The sequence below is a fragment of the Hylobates moloch genome, unplaced genomic scaffold (assembly GCF_009828535.3).
Source record: "Hylobates moloch isolate HMO894 unplaced genomic scaffold, HMol_V3 SCAFFOLD_1, whole genome shotgun sequence".
NCBI classification, from domain to species: Eukaryota; Metazoa; Chordata; class Mammalia; order Primates; family Hylobatidae; genus Hylobates; species Hylobates moloch.
Window position 1 is genome coordinate 231,727,553 of NW_026652276.1, and position 17,949 is coordinate 231,745,501.

The following is a 17,949-nucleotide window of genomic DNA, read 5'->3' on the forward strand; positions in this document are numbered from 1 at the left end:
GCACCTGGGAAGGAGTCTGCCTGCTCCGCCCTGCACGGGGCAGGGGCCGTGTGAAGGCCTTTTGAAGAGCTTGCTTCCTGGTCTCAAGTGCACCGACCAGGCCTGTACGCACAGGAGAAGGACGCCTGGAGGTGAGCATGAGGCCCTCTCTCATTTCGAGGAAGGGGAAGGAGATGAGGTGTCATAGACCACGGGTCAGTGACCCCGACCGCATGCCGAGAGCAGAGAAAAGCAACAAGCAGGTCTCTGCTTCAATCTCAGGTAGGAATGATGCCGCCTGCTTCACAGGGTTTCTGGGCTGGGGTGGAGAAGCCACACAGTCCTGTGTGCGGATGCCGCATTCCTGAGAGCAGTTTGTGGATGGGGGTGCCGGTGAGCCACGCTGGCTGAATGCACAATCTCCAGCCCAGCAGAGCACTGAGGCAGAGTGAGGGCCTCAGGCAGGCCATGGGGCAGGGGCCCCAAAAGGATCCAAATGCAAGAGCGCATGGGGTGTAACGGCCAGCCCCGGTGCCACGAACCAAGGGACAGTCAGGGCTCAGGGAGACAGAGCACTCGCAGGGCCAGGGCTGCGGAGCAGGGGAGGAGCTGGAGGGGAGGAGATGCAAAGTCCCCGGTCCGGCCCTCGACGACAGAGCTCGCCCTGTGAAACAGACCCAGCCCGAAGCTCACTGCACACCCTCCACATCAGAACCCCATCTGGCCACCCCAGGGGCAGCCATTGTGTGTCCCCACTTGGCAGATTGTGAAAAGGGAGCCCCCCCACCCCCACAGTCAGGAAGCCTCGGGAAGTTGCACAGCTGCGGGCAGAGGGGATGGTACGGCGCCCACCTCCCATCCCTTTCCCTCTACACGCGCCTTAAGAGTCATTTCACTTTGGCAGTTCCTCAAAAAGCTGAACAGAGAATTACCAAGTCATCCGCAGCCCCACTGGCAGGCACATACCCGAGAACTGAAGGCAGGATGCACCCAGACCCCGTCCACCCGTTCACAACAGCTGAAAGGTGAAAGCAACCCGTGTGTCTATCAACAGGTGACGGATAAGCGAAATGCGGTACCCACACACCAGGGAATATTTATCAGCCACGGAAAAAGGAGGGAATCTCACCACACGCCAAAACACAGATGAACCCTGAAGATCTTACGCTCATGAAATAAGCCAGACAGGAAAGGACAGATCCTGCACGACTCCACTCACGTGAGGACCCAGAGTCATCAAATTCAGAGACACAAAGCAGAAGGGCGGGTGCCCGGGGAATGGAGGAGCAGTGGAGAGTCAGAGTCAGTGTTGAATGGGGACAGAGTTCTGATTTGGGCTGATGGAAAAGTCTGGAAATCACGGTATGATGTTTGTACAACGTGAACGTGCTTCACCACTGAGTAAACGCTGAAAATGGTTTAAAGGGAGGCCTCAGCTGATCCTGTGGGTCCCCGTCCTGTGCTTCCTGGACCCGAGAGGGCCAATCAGGCCCTTCTAGAAAGGCAGATCGTGAACCGCACTTCCAGCCCATCTGATGAAGGCTGTGGCGGCGATGGCCCTCAGTCAGAGAAGCCACAGAGGGCAGGAGGGAGAACTGACGTAGCCACCTGTGGGGGCGGGGACCAGCGAGGGCTAGGGGACGCCAGACCCAGAAGTCCTGCTTCCCAGATCTGCTCATGAGGCCGGCCTCCTGCCCTGGTTCCCTGCCCCTGAATCTCTGTTAGGAAGGCCCCCTCTGTGTTTAGGACAGTGTGAGAAATGTCCCATTGCCCTAATCAAACCTGGCTTGTAAGGCAGCAGCCTTCTAACCCCTGCAAAACTCCAATTTTCTGAGTGGTGTCAGGTGAAAGAAATCATATACAAGGGAAGAGAAAGGCAAGATGGTCCCTTCTGTGGGTCGCTTGCCCCCCCACACGCAGCTGGGTGAGCTGGGAGCCCGGGCGAGGCTGAGGGGCCGACTGGATTCTGCTTCTCTGTGCACCGGGTCTGGGGCCCGACAGTCCTTTTCAAGAGGCAGATCTGGAAGGGTGGGAAAAGGTGCCTTCCCCACCCTGTGAAGGGGAGAAAGAGGGAATCTTAAACGTGGGCAATGTTACAACACACTCAGATGCACCAAAATATCACCCAACAGACTTCCCAAGGGATTAGAAGGTGCTGAACAATTAGGGAGATGGCGGGAACAAAGTAAAAGAAACTCCCGTCTATCGAGAATCTAGAGCTCAAAGTACAGGGGCGAGCCTCCTCCCCGGCCCCGCCCCTCCCACGCACCGTGAGGCTGACACCTCATCCCAACCGTCCTGGGCGATGGGGGCCTTTTTTCTACCTCAGCCACCAGGTCTTCCTAGTGAAGCAGGGTGTCACTTGGTAGTTACCTTAGTGACTACCTGAGCAGAGACCCAAACCATCAGACGTTTGGCTGCCTTCAGTGCCAGCTGCTCTTTCTGCAAAAGCGTGTGCTGCCTTCCTTCTGCCAGACCCTTCAGACACTCAGGGCGGGGCAAGGAGTTGCCCAGCTGAGACGCAACAGCCAGGCCCGAGCCAGCCATGTGCTCCCCAAGAGTGGACCTCCCAGACCCCAGCTCTGATCGGGGGCCCCAGCCTATGCTGCAGCCTGATGCTCCCCTGCGCCCAGGCCTGGGCCATGTCCCCTCTCTCTTGCCCACATGCCCCCATCCAGCGGGCCAGCGAGGCCCTCTCTCCATGTGCCCCCCACACCCCCAGCCTCTCAGACACCTTGACCCCCACCCACCCACCACTGACTCCTTATCAGAGAACAGGAACCTTCCTCCCTGAAGGGGACTTATGCTGGAACTTAGGGTTTGTGTTTACAGGGGTAAAACGGACCCCGCCCCGGAGTCCCCCACTGTGAGAGCATCCCCATGTGGAGAGCATGTAACCCCTGAAGCCCCCTACCCGGGCAGTGGGCCTTGCCCATGCCTCCTGCAGCCTCTGAGCCCCTGCGGAGCGCCGCCCATTCACTCCCTCATGCCACGGGCCTGGCTCCCAGGTCGGGAGGCCGAGTCTAATAGAGGCAAACTCTGCCCCTGCCACTACCAGAACCTGAGGCTCCGGGGCCACTGGCCGCCCAGGGATCTCCCAGGCCTGTCACAGGCTGTGCACCTGCACACTGCGGGGCTGCTACCTAGGCGCCTGCTAGGTCCTTCCTCGCCCTCTCTCTTGCCTTCCGTGTTTACGAGACCTAATGGTCCTGAGAGGCTCACCTCCACCTCCCAGAACCTTCTGACCAGCGCATTCCTAGGGAGTCTCAGCCCTCATGGCAGCTCTGCCTGTCTCCAGAGCCCCCCATTCTTCAGTCTTGGCTCCCTGCACCCCACTCCCCTGCTAGGACTGAGCCCCACTGGCCACCTGGGCCAGGCTGTCCCTGGCTGTTCCCATGGGCACCTTCTGTCCCCAGTCCTCTTCCCATTCATATTGCTTTGTGGGGCTGGCTAAGCTTCAAAGGGAAAGAAAACAAAGGCACAGTCCACAGCCAGAGCCTCTGCCCCCCAGGCGCTCTCTCTTCATACCCATCAACATATGTGCCTGCGTGGTATGTTTGTGGGCATGCATATACATGCGTGGCTTGTCTGTGCAGTATATTCACACGTGTGTGCATGTGTGCCTGTGGGGCATGCGTTCACGCACGCGTATCATGCATGTGCATATGGAGTGTGTGCGCCTATGCCTGTGTGTGCGCACAGGTGTGTGGGGTGGGAGCTGTCCCCCCGCACTCTCTCCTTTAGCCTTCCTGACTCTCTGCCAGGACATCCTACGTTCCCATTCTCCAGGAATAACAGCACTGAGACCCTATAGAATACCCTGGGGAGCGAACCTGGGGAATCCCGCCACCCCTGGGGTGGGGACAGTTGTCACCTGGGAGGGCAGTGCTGCTTTTCTCCCCCGCCTGTCCAGCACCTGCCTCCACCTGGCCAGCGGCCTTTCTATGCCTGCGCTGGTTCCTCTCTTTCACTGGCGACGTGAGGGCGAGTCACCAGCTCCAGGTGGGACAGGCCTCCCAGCGAACTCCTGATCCCTTCCCCTCCCAACCCCCTGCCCTGGCAAGCTCAGAGCACAGATGTGAGCCGGCGGGGTTGGGGGGTCTCAGCCTCACTCCACACTGCCCACCACGGAACTGCCTGGCAGGAAAGAGGCCTCAGATGCCCCCAGCTCTTTACGAGTCTCGGGCCACTGGTGCTGACTCTCACGGGAACCCTGGGAGACTAGAAGAGCTGTTATCACCACCAGCATCTGACAAGGACACGGAGGGAGGGCCGGGGAGCGTGAAGAGTGGCAGAGTGCGCCTCCCCAAAACGCGCCCCCTCAGCATGAGGATGGTGTCGAGTTAAAGGCACGTAAAAAACAGGTGCGAGCAGTGCACCCTGACCTTCCCTTCTTTCCTGAAAGCAGGAGATCAAGAAACAGAAACATTCTTTTTTTTTTTTTTTTTTTTTTTTTTTGAGACAGAGTCTCGCTCTGTCACCCAGGCTGGAGTGCAGTGGCGCAATCTCGGTTCACTGCAAGCTCCGCCTCCCGGGTTCACGCCATTCTCCTGCCTCAGCCTCTCCGAGTAGCTGGGACTACAGGCGCCCGCCATCACGCCCGGCTAATTTTTTGTATTTTTAGTAGAGACGGGGTTTCACTGTGGTCTCGATCTCCTGACCTCGTGATCTGCCCGCCTCGGCCTCCCAAAGTGCTGGGATTACAAGCGTGAGCCACCGCACCCAGCCAAGAAACAGAAACATTCTTATCACCAGAGGTGGAGCTGAGGCCAGGGGAATCCTGTGCAGACAGACCCTGTGAGATGGGCCCGTTCTCCACGACGAGCTGCCCTCCTAAGCCCCTCATCTCGCTGCATTTGCTGATTTACTTCTCTTTGTTCACGCGTCCCAATGTCCTCAGGTGGGACCTGAGTTAGAGACGTGGGGTTTACGCGCCCCACCCAGCATCTCAGGGACCTGGGTGACCCTCCCTCCACGCGAATGTGAGCCCTTCCCTGCTCCCTGGTCTTGGAGCCCCGGGGCCGCCTTTACCCCGAGAACCCCAAATGGGGCCCCTGGCCTGGCTCGCCTATGGGGTTGAGCACAGCGAAGCCTGCTCAGGGCTGCCCCGACTCCAGCCCTGTCGCCCGGAGCCTGCCCTTCACATCTTCTGCGGCTTCGCTGAGCATCAGGTGCTGGTAGCAAGGCACCCCAACTGCTTGCTGCAGGGGTCGGATCTGCCCTGGAGCAGGGCAGAGGCTGGCCGAGACCGAGCCAGGAACATCTAGACCCCAGCATGGGGGGTCACACCCAACAGGTCCTCCAGCCAGGCACACTGTCAGGTCCTTCAAAGCAACAGCAGCAGGGATGGTCTCGGTCGCGGCGGCTAAGAGCTGCCTGGCAGCACGTTCACGCGTCTTCCATTGATTCACCATATCCCCACAAGCCCACGGACGGGGCAACTTCACACCATAATCCCTAATCCACAACCTTGGGACCATGCATTTGAGGATTTTTTGGCTTACAGACACGCTCCTGCATCTGCAGGAAAGGTGTGAGGACCCTCAGGCACTGGGATGATCAAAGCGCACACAGTCACACGTCTCTTCAGGCCAGACTCTGCCACCAAGAGTTTTCGTGCCAAGCTTAAGAAAAAACTTTTCAATTTTTGGAACTTTTTGGATTTAGGAATTTAAGAAGGGGTGTAATCCTCCCTGTACATGTGAGGAAACTGAGTCCCAGTCTGGGTGGCTTGTCCAGGGGAGGCAACGGAGACGGAGCAGCAACCCCACGTCCCACATGGCCACACCATGACAGCGCTATGAGCCTCCTCTATCCTGGTTGTCGGCTTATAGCATGATGGGCCACTTCCCAGTCCCCAGGCCATGAGGACGGAGCCCAGGAGGCTACCGGCGTTCACCCGGACAGCACAAAGACAAACCAGGAAAACAGTCAATACCCGCTCCAGGCGCCCTGCAGGCAGGATCTGCGCCAGCCCTGGCCCAGCATGCAGATCCAGAAGCTGAGTGTTACGGGCTACGTCGTGCCCACCCCAGATTCACATGTCGCAGCCCCACCCCACCCCTGTACCTATGAATGTGGCCTTTTTGAAAGAGGGTCTTTAAAGAGGCAGTTGAGTTAAAATGAGTTCATAGGGGGGCCCTAATCCAGTATGACTGGCATCCTTCTAAGAAGAGATTAGGACACACACACACACGTGAGGACAGAGAGAAGGCAGCGTCTGCAGGTTAAGGAGAGGCCTCACAGAAACCAGTACCGCGGACCCCATACCTTGGATTCCCAGCCCCAGAACCGCAAGGCCTCCATGGCGCTTGCCAGGCCCCCATCTGCAGCGCTTTGTTATGCAGCCGAATCACAGATACTCAGGGCAGGGCGGCAGTGCAGGGGGTGATCTGGGCTCCCCTGGCTGCTGGGTGGGGACCAGGACAGTCTCACCTCCAGACAGATGACGGAGCCCTGGTGCTCCCGGAACACCCGCAGCTGCTCCCCACTGAGGATGTCCCAGGCACGGATGGTGGCGTCGGTGCTGCCTGTGAAGGCCGTGTGGCCAGGCGTGTCTAGCACTAGGCAAAGCACTGCGCCCGTGTGGCCCCGCAGCGTCTGGTGGCAGCAGCCGCTGGCCACCTGCCACACCTTGGCCGTGCCATCTGTGCTGCCGGTCACCAGGAGCCCCCCGGCCGCAGCCTCTTCCACGCAGGGAGTGCTGGGGAGGTCCCACGGGGCAGAGTAGGCTAGAGTCAGCACGCAGTTGCGGTGGCCCCGGAACTCCCGGGACATCTGCCCCTTGTCCACACTCCAGACCCGAGCTGTCCGGTCGTAGGAGCTGCTGAAGAGCTGGTTGTTGGCAACCAGGATCCTGGGGGCAAGAGGGAAGGGGTCAGGGATCAGAAGGCACGGGTTCCAGAATCCACACAGCCTCCCAACGGGCCATGCTAGGCACTGCAGCTAAAATAACCTCTCCGTGTCTGCCCAGCTTGCCACACTCACCTTCCAAGGTCCAGCTCAAATCGCCCCCACCTCCAGGAAGCCACCCTGACTCCCCTCATGCCCACCCTTCCTTGCCTGCCCCTGGGCGTGTACCTGTAGCAGGGACCAAGCTTAGATGGTCCGCTGGGATCCCTCCAGCATCCCCTCAGCAGCTCTCCAGGAGCAGCGGGAAGGGGGTGGGGGAGGAGGTAGGGGAGCACGGCCCTCCCAGCTTGCCCGGAGTTGAAAAGCTTCTGGGGATGCAGGGTTTTCAGCCTAAGACTGAGAAAGTCCAGGGCAGAGTGGGACACGCTGGTCACCCTGGGAACAGGGCCAGCTCAAGTGGCTGGGCCGGGGCACTTCAGATGAGGGCCCTGAGAAGCTGGAGAACACTGGGAACTACCATAGTGCACCCAGGGGTGCTTGTGAGAGGCATAGCCAGGGATCACGCCGCAGCCAGTGGGGGCCTCTGCTGCCAGCTCTCATGGCAATCCTCATGCAAACTGAGGTCACAGCCTCAACAGGGTTCCAGCCACATGGCTGGGAACTGGGGGTTGGGTAGCCCAGAGAGTCCATCCATTCAGTGCAACTGACCAATATGGGAGACCAAGGCCCCCACACAGTATTCACGACTCTTATTTTCATTTTCATGAAAGCCAAGAACTCCCCAGAAAAACACACATTTGTCTTTAGTGCAGAGCTTTGCACAGAACCTCAGAAGGTCTGAGCACACACCCTTGTTAAGAAGCCCTGCACCCCAGGAGAGGAGAACACCAAGGGGTGCGGCTGTGGCTGCGCTGTAACAAGGTGCATCCCTGCCGGGGTGGGACCCTCCTGAATCAGGACCATGGCCGGCCCTGCTGCTCCTCCCGCCCTCCCGTGAAGGGCTTGCCGGCCAGCCTGGCATGGACAGGAGACCCACTCAGGGGACAAGCCTACTGCATCCCGCCTCTGCAGGATCCCAACAGCATTCCTCACTTCCTGCAAGCAGCTCCACAACACAGGCTCCACTCAAATGCCAACTATCCCTTTCTTGGCTTCTTCCCTGAGACCCAAACAGGATGATTTTCACAAAACATGTATTTTTTTTTTTTTTTTTTTTTTTTTTGAGACGGAGTCTCACTCTGTCACCCAGGCTGGAGCGCAGTGGCACGATCTCGGCTCACTGCAACCTCCGCCTCCTAGGTTCAAGCGATTCTCCTGCCTCAGCCTCCCGAGTAGCTGGGATTATGTGTATTTTTAAAGGAAATGATGCCTTGATGCTGCTGCAGCAAAGTGCAGGAGGAAGAGGGTGTAGCAGGAGGAAGGGTGTAGCAGGAGGAAGGGTGTAGCAGGAGGAAGGGTGTAGCAGGAGGAAGGGTGTAGCGGGAGGAAGGGCATAGTGGGAGGAAGGGCGTAGCGGGAGGCCTTGGGGTATGCAGGGGGTGGCTGAGTCCTGCCTGGTGTGAGAAGGCAGGGACGCCAGGCCACTGAATGATCGGTGACCCCGAAGCTCACAGGCCTGACCTGGCTCTGAAAACATGGGAGGAAGTGAGTTCCTCGGGGATCTCACTGATTTATGAGGACAGTTACTTAATCATGCAAATATCTACAGAGAGCTATGGGTTTGGAGCTGTGACCAATCCAAAATAGTGTGTGTGTTTGTATATGTTGTGAGCACATGTGCCCATGTGTGCATGTGTATATGTATACATGTGTGCATATGTGTATATGTGCATGTGTGGTGTGTGCATGTGTGCCTGCATGTACTTTGTATGTGTATGTTTTGTTGCTTGTGTAAGTTGTGTCTATGTGTGTGTATGTGTGTGTTGTGTGTGCATATGTGTGTGTAAGTTGTGTGTATGGGTGCATATGTATGTTGTGTGTAAGTTGCATGTGCATACGTAAGTTGTGTATGAGTGTATATGTATGTTGTGTGTGTGTACATGTGTATGTGTAAGTTGTGTGTATGGGTGTATATGTACATTGTGTGTGCACATGTATGTGTAAGTTGTGTGTATAAGTGTATATGTATGTTGTGTGTGTGCACATGTGTAAGTTGTGTGTATGGGTGCATATGTATGTTGTATGTGTGTAAGTTGCACGTGTAAGTTGTGTATGAGTGTATATGTATGTTGTGTGTGTATGTGTGCACATGTGTATGTGTAAGTTGTGTATGGGTGTATATGTACATTGTGTGTGTGTTCGCACATGTGTATGTGTAAGTTGTGTATAAGTGTATATGTATGTTGTGTGTGCACATGTGTAAGTTGTGTATGAGTGTATATGTATGTTTGTGCACATGTGTATAAGTTGTGTGTATGTGTATATGTATGTTTGTGTGTGCACGTGTGTATGTGTAAGTTGTATGAGTGTGTATGTATGTTGTGTATGCACGTGTATATGTGTAAGTTGTGTGTATGGTGTATTATATATGTTGTGTGTGTGTGCACGTGTCTGTGTAAGTTGCGTGTGCACATGAAAGAGTAAATCTGGCCGAGCATGATTTCTACCTTTAATGTTCCAGTTTTGCTTTTGAGAAGCATCTGACAGTTGTGGGTTTGGCAGCTGAGGGCCCACTGGTCACTGCAGGCAGGCCTTCTCCCTGCTGAGCCCATTGCAGCCTCTGCCTGACTCACAGGAGGGCGCTCCCCCAGCCCCACTCTCTTCTTTCATGGCAAACTTCTTTCTCAGGGAAGTCAGAGTGCTGGGAAGAGGCCAGTGGAGCTGTGAGCCCTGAGTTCTCACTCTAGCCCCTTCTTTACCACCCTGTGGGCTGCCTGGGCACGTCTCAGGGCCTCACCTGCTTCAGCTGAGAAAGGCCGGGGCCAGCCGGCCACCCTACCTCGTGTCTGCATAGACCCGCCATTCATTCTAAACAGTCCCCGCATCCCTTCAGCCTCCTCCTCGGGGTGTCACCCAGCTCCCCGCCCACCGACTATGGATTATCGGCTCTGGCTGCAGCCACCTGGGACTCCAGCGAGCTGGGCTGATGGGTCTCACTGCCTCCCTGTCCCCCCATGCACTGGTCCACGGACTGGGGGTTCCTGTCAGAGTTCAACAAGCGGCAGCCCTCTGGCGGGGTTCATCCTGTCTGGTCTGCGCCCCCAGCCCCACCTTCAGGACCCCCTCGTGCCAGCCTGCGCCAGCCCTGTCTTTACTTGGGTCAGCCTCCAGGCAGCGCCCCTCCTCCAGTGCAGCTGCCAGGCCCAGAGGCGCCAGGAGGCTTCCCTCGGGAGTCCGAGGCGACCACCACAAGTGACTCCAACAGTGTCCAACTGATCTGATCAGCAAAGGAATTTCCATTGCTCGGATCAGACCCAAATTCATTGAGAAAGGAACAATTCCAACCTTCTTCAGAAGGAGGGGCTGGGATATTTTCCACAGCCACAAAGAAAGGAGAGGCTTAAAAATATCCTCAACTCCGTCTTCGGAACAATCCCCCACGCTCCTCCTCCTGCAAACCTTTGGTCCACCACTGGGCCTCAATTAAGCCGTTTCCTATGGAATCTGTCCCCATCCGTACCAGCTGTAGGCTCTGGTGCCTTTCCCTGCACCCAGCGGGGAGCCGCTATGCCCCCAAGGGGGAAGCATCAGGCTCGGTTCAGTGGATGGGCAGTGCCTCCCTAACCCACAAGCAGCTGCGGGCACTGAGCTCGCTGCCTGTCCTGGGTCCACGTCGCTGGGTGCTACTGACCACCTCCCAGCTGACCACGTTTTTACTTCCCCAGAGAGCAGCGGGCCCTCACCTGCAGGGGCCCATATCTCTGACCCCTCAGCCCCACCAGGGGCCTATGGTGAGACCCGGCCCAAGCCCCCAGCCAGGCTGACCTGTTCACAATGGATGTGTGTCCTCGGTACACCTGCAGACACTGCCCGGTCAGCACGTCCCACCTCCTGATGGTGCAGTCGGCACTGCATGTGAAGGCGGCCTCATCCTCCAGCTGGCAGAAGGTCACATAGCTTTCGTGTCCTGCAGATGAGGGAGGGGATATGTGAGCGTACTGGGGATGCCAGATCCTGCTTTTCTTCAGGGAACAATGTTTGAAAAGGGAAGAAAGCAGAATGTAGGGAGTGTTTGAGACAAGCTGGAGTCAATTAGCATTAGTTTAGTTTTGTTTTGTTTTGAGACAGTCTCACTCTGTCACAAGGCTGGAGTACAGTGGCGCGATCTGGGCTCACTGCAACCTCTACCTCCTGGGTTCAAGTGATTCTCCTGCCTCAGGCTCCTGAGTAGCTGGGATTACAGGCGCCTACCACTATACCTGGCTAATTCTTTGTATTTTTAGTAGAGATGGGGTTTTGCCATGTTGGCCAGGCTGGTCTCGAACTCCTGACCTCAAGTGATCTGCCTGCCTCAGCCTCCCAAAGTGCTGGGATTACAGGCGTGAGCCACTGCGCCCAGCCCTCAACTCATCCTTTTTAAAGAATGACTTCAGTCCGAGTGATTCTCAGAAAGCACGGGGTACCAGTGAGGCACGACAGATAGTCAGGGAAGTAACCCTGTCCTCAGGATGCAGCAACCATGGCGACTGCGCCGTCAACACAACAAGCCCCAGCATTCGCACTGCAGGCAAGCTCATTCAAGCAAAGCTATCTTCACTAGGGACGTCCCCCTGTAGAAAGCACGTGCACTTTGATTTTTTACTGGTCCTCAGAGTGACCCTTTGCTCATTACAATAGTAAAAAAACACAGCCCTGGATGGAGATTTAAGATGCCAGTGAGACATGTGACGTATGAACAGGGATGCACAGCCACTGTGCATGAGCACCCAGAACATGCTTCCCAGCAACCCCCTTCCCCACCTGCTCATGAATAATCAGGTAAGACTCCTAAAAAGGGATGCTCCCTGCAGCTGGTCTTTGCTGTCTCATCCTCACAGGCAGCCCACCCTGACTCCCCTCTTGGGGCGTCCTGCCTATTCTGCACCTAACTTTCAGGGTATTCTTCCTCCTGTGCAATACATTGCTCCATGCTGCATCTCCTTGGCTGTGTGTCTTTTGTTTCAATTAAACTAAGAAGACAAGAACTGAGGCTTCACAGCAGCCATCAACAGCAGGAGCAATCCGGGGCACTCGCCTGCACCCTAAACCCTCTGTTTCCTCGGCTTCCACTCTTGCCTTCCTCCCTCCTCTTCTTTCCTCCTCATTCTTTATCATCTCCTTTTAGTCTTTTTCAAACCTTTCAGCTTTTGCATTCCACATTTCCTCACCTGGGATGGGGACAGTGCCTGCCTCGAGGGATGTAGCGCAGACTGAGGACAGAGGCAGCCGCAGAGGGAATGGCACATGTTCGCTATTTTTCTTACACTGGGGAGAGATATTGTGGTAGGCAGAATGACAGCCCCAAGACAGCAGGTCCTAATCCCTGGAATCTGTCAATGTGACCTTACTTGGAAAAGGGTCTTTGTGGATGTGACGAGGTTAAGGACTTTGATTGGGGAGATTATCCTAGATTATCCAGGTGGGCCCTAAATACAACTGCAAGTGGCCAGGCGCAGTGGCTCACGCCTGTAATTCCAGCACTTTGGGAGGCCGAGGAGGGTGTATCACAAGGTCAGCAGTTCAAGATCAGCCTGGCTAACATGGTGAAACCCCGTCTCTACTAAAAATACAAAAAATTAGCATGGTGGTGGGCACCTGTAATCCCAGCTACTCAGGAGGCTGAGGCAGAGAACTGCTTGAACCCAGGAGGCGGAGGTTGCAGTGAGCTGAGATTGCACCACTGCACTCCAGCCTGGGCGACAGAGCGAAGCTCTGTCTCACAGATATATAAAAAAAAATATATATATATATATCTCCACAAACGTCCTTACAAGAGAGAGGCCAGGGAGATGTGGTACACTCGGAAGAGGAGGCCGTGAAGGTGAAGGCAGAGATAGATGTGGCCATGAGTGCAGGAATGCCAGCAGCCACTAGGGCTGGAAGAGCCCAGGAACCGCGACGGTTCCCTGCAGGGTTTAGATGTGACCCTGCTGACACCCTGCTTTCAGCCCAGGGACGCTAATTTCAGACCTCTGGGTTCCAGCACTGTGAAGAATAAACTTCACTTGTTTCCAGGCACCAAGCATGCTCCTTTGTCACAGCAGCCCCAGGACACTAACATAGACACAGAGACAATGAAACACAGCCTTGCCCTCCAAGGGAGCTGCAGGCCCAGAAGGGAAGACAGTCAAGGGCAGCGTGCGGTCGGCAGGGCTCGGCACCCCACTGGCAGCAGCTGGCTGGGGCTCCAGAGAGGAGCCTGAGCACTGGGGACGGGGAAGAGGGTGACTCGGTGCCCGTAGGGAGAACAGAGGCTAGGAGAGCAGGCGTGCAGGGACTGGCTCCATGGGGCGCCTCCAGGCCAGAGTCTGAGTGATTGGTAGAGATGGCTGATGAGGCCGGGATGTGGCCAGAATGGAGGGCCAAGAGTGGAGGGCCATGCCAGGGTGTCTGGCGTCTCAGCACCTGAGCTACCCCACCAGCTGGTTGGGACTGTATCTCATGGGTGCAGTTAGATAGCTTGACTATCACCCCGGCCGCCAGATCAATGTTTATGCCTCAGGCACTGCTTAGCAGCCCTGGGGGCCCTCAGGGTCTCTGATCTTAGTAGGGCCTGCCCTTCAGGTAAAGATGGTGTGTATACAGTTGTCCCCCAATATATACAGTTGCCCCCAATACCCATCAGGGATTAGTTCCAGGATCCCCTGCAGATACCAAACTCCACAACGCTCAGGTCCCTGTGGCGTAGTATTTGCCCATAACCTATGCAATCCTCCCGCACACTTCAATTCATCTCTAGGTTACTTATGGCACCCACTGCGATGGCTACACATCACTTCACTTGTGTGGATTCAACGTAGGACTCGGTGAGCAGCGAAGCCAAATTTTGCTTTTTGGAGGCCTGTGGAATTTTTCTTTTCCTTGATGTTTTTCATCTGTGGTTAGACGAACCCACAGGTGCAGAACGTGTTGGGCAGGAAGGCCCAACTACATTTGAGGAACTCGGGGACCAGGAAGTCAAATCAAAAGACTGTTAGAACTAAAAGCCATTTTACAGATGAGACAACAGACGAATTCAAACATCCACACATTTGGGGGACATACTTATTACATTAAGAATTTTGATAGAATTTTAAAATTTCATTTAGACAGCTGGTATTGGGTAGACAGGGATTTAGAATTTCCTGGGTAGTTTCAAGCCAATTCACATCCACCCCTTCCCCCGACCCCCTGAGTTTAAGTTCAGTTACTCTTGGAAAAACACAACTTCCTGAGTTCTAAGAAACATAATTTAACAAAAAAGTTTTCCAGTCTCCCTGGAGGGCATATACCAGGCTGCTAAGAAAACAATGTACGGATTAAGTCAACATTTGAAGAAACTGCAGATTCTGTTTCCCTTAAAATACATGTCGGCTTAAACATTGAGGGCAATGTGTTTGTCAAAACACAGGCTAGATTTTTGCCAACCCCAGAGGGTTTATAAAATATGTTAAGATTGTCAATAAACTTTCCCTGGGAACAGATCCGTCCCACCCTCACTGCTGCCACCAGGAGGGCTCAGCAGAGAGATCGAGGCTGGAGACACCCAGGATGGAAAGGCAATCAAGGTGTGCTGTGGGCATTCAGGTGCCAGGCACCTGCCTAAGGATCCTGTGGGGCTGATGCCAAGCCCAGCTGCTCCCGCCCCATCTCAACCATAGGAAGGTGAAGCGCAGGAGTGAGTCGTATGTTAAGCCAAGAAAAGCACTTAAAAGCCAATGGCGGCTAGTGAGCTGTGGCATCTCTACCTGGTGGAACTAAAGCCTGAAGCCAGGGATGCTGAAGACCTGAAATGAGGGACCACTTTATGATGTGTGTAAGGAATAAAGGACATATACGCAGATGATGGCAAATTGATAAAAATGTAAATGCATACAAATATTGAAGAAAACAGGCAATGATGAAAGGAAGGTTAAAAAAAAACTCCATTTCCGAACCGGGCCAGGCTGCCCTGATGCCCTCTGCCCTCTGTCCTGTGGCAGAGCCTGGCACTGAGCCTGCAGAGGCCCATGGCGCTCAGGGCTCTGCTGTGGACAGGCCTCTTCCCCTGGGTTTCGAAGCACTCACCCAAATCTGAACACACACCCGAGTGAGTCACGGGTCAGAGCCAGGCCAACACAGCATGTCCCCAACCCCAATCCCCGTGTTCCACAGAACACGAAACAGGCCTCCACTGACGCAGGCCTGCGGGGTCACCCTAGCGGGGAGGAGGCAGAACCAGGCCTGCCACCCCTGGAGCTGCGGCCCCCACCGCAACCCCGAGGACCCCAGGACAGAAGAGGGAAGGCATGGGGGAGGGCTCATCACACCTCCAGGGGCTGCAGGGATTGTGCAGAATAAGCAAAAAAGCCAAACTAAAAATAAATATTTCTGAAGGGATGAAGAATGCAGATAAGATGCAGTTATTATGTTCAAAGAACATGCTGAGGCTGACGGTTTTCTGCCAAGGTAGCGCCTGCACACCCTGAGGACTCACTGGAAGTTTCAAGTCAAACTGCTCCCTCACCCCCCACCCCATGCAGGAAAAGCAGCTCAGAGCTTCGGACCTGCTGGTGGCAGGTCTCTGCCAGCGGTGGGCTGCAGTGGGCCTGGTGCCCCAGACTTGCGTGGAAGCCGTTGTCTCCCTTCCCTGTGTCCCAGCTTTAGACAACGGACTGGACAGCCGCCCCGGAGGCCACACGGGGCAGGGATGGCACTGCTGACCTGGTTTGCTCCAGCCCTTGTAGCACAAGGGTTATTTTCACCTGTTGGGGAAGCCCCACTGAGCCTGCTGTCCAGGACGGAGCCTTCCTCTGCTCCCCAATCCCCCCCTTTTCCACCCTGCCCCCGCCACTGCATGAACTCCACAGTGGGCTCACTCTTATCTAAGACTCCCACTGGGTTAGATAAGAGGGAGCCCACCCTGGGTTCAGACAAGTGGGAGCCGCAGCCGGACTCTAGGTCAGGATCTGTTCCCCTCCCCCAGCTCCGACCCTGCAGGGCTCCCTCGGGCTGGCTGTGGCCATCCAACCTGGAAGGAAGCCTCTCCGCTGTTTCTAGGATGCAGTGGCTGCGTCCCCGACTCAGGCCCAGAAGAGGTGACAGCCTTGCTGGTCCGAGCCACGGCCACTGTGGTTCCCTTATGTTCCACCTGCATTTTGCAGAGTGTCCTTTTATTAAACTCTCCTGGTAGAACCCAGTTTCGACGGTGCCGGGACCCTGAGACAGGTGACATCTGGCCCCAGAAGCACCGACAGTGTGGCTGAAATGGACACTGACGCGGCCAGCAGAGACTTGTAGCAAATCTGCACGCCCCCACTTTGAACCAAGACCTACGCAGCTTGGCTTTCTTGACTTCTCCGGCGGGAGCGGTCACTTGTCCCCAAGCTGTGTGAGGCTGCTGTGGCTCTTGTCACCGGCGTGCCGCAGGCCTCCTTCAGCCCAGCCTTCTCGGCCAATGCTCTCCCGCCAGGCTTCACAGGGACTCTCCTATGCCTTCGGCTCCCGGCAAATGGGAATGTGCGGTTGTACCCAGGAAATTAAAAACAATCCCCGCCCCCTCATGTTAGAAGCCGAGGAAGCGTGTGGGACAGCCACAGTGAGTTGCCACCTTCAGGCTGTGTCCCCTACTCAACGGGAACAGGGTAGGATAGGCGCCACCATTTTGGAAAATGTCACTCATCTCATTGAACCAATAAGTGCCCCCAAATAAGGAGATATTCAATGAATAAACCTGAAAAAGAGGAGGTCGGGGATAAGCACGTGGCAAGTAATTCTTCTCTTTACAGAGTAATTGCAATGAAGCCTTTTTCACTGTGAGCTCACCAACCGCATTTGAAAGGCAATTCCGTGTATGAACAAGTCAACGCATCCACAGGGCGGGGCTCCCCGCACACCGGTTCTGCAGCTCACTCTCCCTGGGGCCTCCAGGAGCAGCACCTCACCCACCAAGCCCGCACGCCACAGGGAACTCCCGGGGCCAGCTGTGCATAAGACCTACCCAAAAGCTTGTTAGAAATGCCAATTCTAGGCTGGGCGCAATGGCTCACACCTGTAGTCTCAGCACTTTGGAAGGCCAAGGTGGGTGGATCACCTGAGGTCAGGAGTTCAAGACCAGCCTGGCCAACATGGTGAAGCCCCATGTCTAATAAAAATACAAAAAAATTAGCCAGGCGTGGCAGCCAGCACCTATAATCCCAGCTATTCAGGAGGCTAAGGCAGGAGAATCGCTTGAACCCGGGAGGTGGAGGTTGCAGTGAGCCAAGATCATGCCACTGCACTCCAGCCTGGGCAACAAGAGCGAAACTCCATCTCAAAAAACAACAACAACAACAACAACAAGAAATACCAGTTCTACAGCCCTATTCACAGAGGACAGCATCACTGGAGCCCCGGCCTGGGGATCTGCGTTTCTGAAACACCACCCACCCCTCTACCCCTAAGACAGTCTTATGTTTGAGCACAACACCAACTGGACTTAACATTTCTAAAAGACCTCACATTTTCCATGCCTGCTTGAATGCCTATAAGTGTGTGTGGTTGTTTGGAGGGGATGTGTGTTAGTTTGTGGCCACCTGTCCATTATCCACACCAACTCCCAAGTAACCGGTAATCCAAAAGTCATCCCTGTTGGGTTTTTTTTTGTTTTTTTTTTGAGACAGAGTCTTGCTCTGTCGCCCAGGCTGGAGTGCAGTGGCGCAATCTCGGCTCACTGCAAGCTCCGCCTCCCAGGTCCACGCCATTCTCCTGCCTCAGCCTCTCCGAGTGGCTGGGACTACAGGCGCCCGCCACCACGCCCGGCTAATTTTTTGTATTTTTAGTAGGGACGGGGTTTCACCGTGGTCTCGATCTCCTGACCTCATGATCCGCCCGCCTCGGCCTCCCAAAGTGCTGGGATTACAAGCGTGAGCCACCGCGCCCGGCCCCCTGTTGGTTTTGAAATATCTACCCTATTTATTATTTTTTTCTTTTTTTCTTTTTTTTTGGGGGGGGGGGGACAGAGTCTGGCTCTGTCACCCAGGC

At 55.4% G+C, this 17,949-nt stretch overlaps 1 protein-coding gene across 7 annotated transcripts in view; it reads right to left on the reverse strand.

Moving 5' to 3' along the window:
• WDR86 (WD repeat domain 86) overlaps window positions 1-17,949 on the reverse strand; it is a 29,027-nt gene that overhangs the window by 8,470 nt on the left and 2,608 nt on the right. For all 7 annotated transcript variants that reach the window (XM_058428131.1, XM_032762247.2, XM_032762246.2 and 4 more), the window contains exons 2-3: window positions 10,756-10,897; window positions 6,415-6,835 (exon numbers count right to left, since the gene is read on the reverse strand). In XM_058428131.1, the coding sequence (XP_058284114.1) occupies window positions 6,415-6,835; window positions 10,756-10,897 (563 nt within the window). The remainder of the gene's footprint in view (window positions 1-6,414; window positions 6,836-10,755; window positions 10,898-17,949) is intronic.